The sequence below is a fragment of the Carassius auratus genome, unplaced genomic scaffold, assembly GCF_003368295.1.
Source record: "Carassius auratus strain Wakin unplaced genomic scaffold, ASM336829v1 scaf_tig00215914, whole genome shotgun sequence".
NCBI classification, from domain to species: Eukaryota; Metazoa; Chordata; class Actinopteri; order Cypriniformes; family Cyprinidae; genus Carassius; species Carassius auratus.
The window spans coordinates 155,001-157,205 of NW_020528308.1; the positions used below are offsets into that span (position 1 = coordinate 155,001).

The following is a 2,205-nucleotide window of genomic DNA, read 5'->3' on the forward strand; positions in this document are numbered from 1 at the left end:
TTGGCAACAGAAAGAAACGTCACACAGTCATCAACCAATGGCAGCTGGATCTCTGAACAGGCCATTGATTTCAATCCAGGATTCACACAACCGTCATCAGCATGTTCCTCAACCAATGTTCAGACTAACCCATGGTGGAGGGTGGATCTGAGTTATATTTATAGAGTTAGTATAGTCGTAATCACAAACAGACTAGACTGCTGTCCTGAACGAATAAACGGAGCGGAGATTCGCATCGGAAACTCTCTGGAGAACAACGGCAACAACAATCCCATGTGAGATCCTCTTTCAGTGGCTTAATATCCATAAAAATCCCTGAAAACACACATAAAGAAAGACTAGAAGTCTAAATAATGTTTTCTTTGATTCTCTTTAGATGCGCTGTGATTTCTAGCATTCCAGCTGGTGTTTCCTCCACCTACATATGTAACGATATGGAGGGTCGATACGTGAATCTGATCATTCCTGGAGATTCAAGGATTCTTACTCTGTGTGAGGTGGAGGTCTATGGAGAAGGTGTGATCAAACAGATTTAATGCTTTTGGGAAACGCCTATTAACAGCTTAATTTATTTTTTCAATGCAATTTATTAGTTGAAAATGTGAAACTAAAACAGTTGCATGCTCTCAGCTTTAAGTGATTCACTACATGAAACTCATTTGTATTTGTCACTAAACCATGTCTTATTGTATTTAATTTAATTTAATAGTCTTTTTTGTTGCTATTGTTTTACATTATGTATTTTTATTCAAGATTTTTGGGGATCACTATACAACCTCCAATAACACCGAATTCCATTCATTCTCTGTATGTTCACTCTCATGTGCCCTTTCAGGTCCTTTACTGAAGAGAACTTTCCTGAAGATGAAACTGAAGTCCAGTTGGAGTCTGTCTGATCCTGCGGTGAGAGTCCAGCTCCTGTCACAGGTGAGAGAGCTCAGGAAACACAGATATCTGAGCTCACTGAGAGCACTTTTAAGAGATCTGCTCATTTCAGCTCCAGTCTGTTTTGGAGGAACGAGGGTTTTCTGACGTGACGCTGCAATGGACTCAACCGCCAGAACAGGAAGTGATGCGGAAGGAAGCTGCCCCAGGTGAGTGTGTTCATACAAACACTGGAAAACTGGAAAGGAATGTTGATTTTCAATTAAAACTATTTAAATGGAAATGCATATATTATAGATGAACTGGAAAGTGATGTTTTAATGATGTAATGAACTGTTTTATTTGCAGCTCAATGTGCTGTTAGAAAGAGACGATGATGATCATGGTGATGATGATGAAGATGATGATGATGATAATGGGGAAACCTAAACTAACAACTCTCTTCGGATCAGCTTTGATTTTTCTTCATTTATAAGCTAGAATATTCTCCAGTCCTCAATGTTGATCACACTAAAGGTGTACATGAAAACTGAAACAAAATGATTTCTGCAAAGCTGTGTTGAGCAACAACAATAGTTGCTTTGACTTTTTTAAGTTGCTTTCGATTATAAAATATTTAGTTTCCAGCAGCGGTGTAGAATTCTACAATATTGAATATGCATAGTCATAGTTTACTGTTGTCAGTGTAGTTTGGTTGGGTCTAGGTGGGGTCCTGTCCTGTCAAGTCTCAGTTAGCTTAAAGCAGTACATGTACAAGTTTATATTTATTAATTTTTTTTGGTTGTTGTTGTTCTTTTAAATGATTTAATAAATAAAAAGAAAACAGATAGAACATAAAAATAATAGAGCAAGGTTATTTATTTATTTATTTTTAAGAAAACAGTCATTTAGTAAATGAATAGAGTGCAAGTCTAAAAGAGATAGTTTACCCTGAGTTACTTCCAGATCTGAGTTCATCAAGAGTGCCGGTGAACGGCAGACTGTTTTTGTTCTCTTTAAGCAATACATTTTGTTTCTGTACCTGCCTTCACATTTGGGTTCTCTGTTTCTCCTGACAATAAGTGCTCTAAGTGACATTATTATTATTATTATTTTTATTTTATTTTATTATTTATTTATTTTTTTGGAAGAAATGTCAGTAGTTTGCAGAATGCTCAAACAGATACATATAAATAATAAATCCAGAGAAACTGCTAATTTTGCAGTGGTCTCTTTTCTTCCAGAACTGTAAATACTGAATATATAAATTAAATATGTATTATGTTGTTATACCAGTTTCCTGACCTAATAAGTGATATAACCAGTTACATAGTCAAGTTA

At 35.7% G+C, this 2,205-nt stretch overlaps 1 protein-coding gene across 1 annotated transcript in view; it reads left to right on the forward strand.

Moving 5' to 3' along the window:
- LOC113096423 (uncharacterized) overlaps positions 1–1,664 on the forward strand; it is a 15,220-nt gene extending 13,556 nt beyond the window's left edge. The window contains exons 5-9 of the mRNA XM_026261807.1: positions 1–275; positions 377–516; positions 836–927; positions 998–1,094; positions 1,234–1,664. The exon at positions 1–275 is cut by the window's left edge and continues 5 nt beyond it. Of these exons, the coding sequence (XP_026117592.1) occupies positions 1–275; positions 377–516; positions 836–927; positions 998–1,094; positions 1,234–1,262 (633 nt within the window). The 3' untranslated portion in view covers positions 1,263–1,664. The remainder of the gene's footprint in view (positions 276–376; positions 517–835; positions 928–997; positions 1,095–1,233) is intronic.
- The last annotated feature ends 541 nt before the right edge of the window (positions 1,665–2,205 follow it).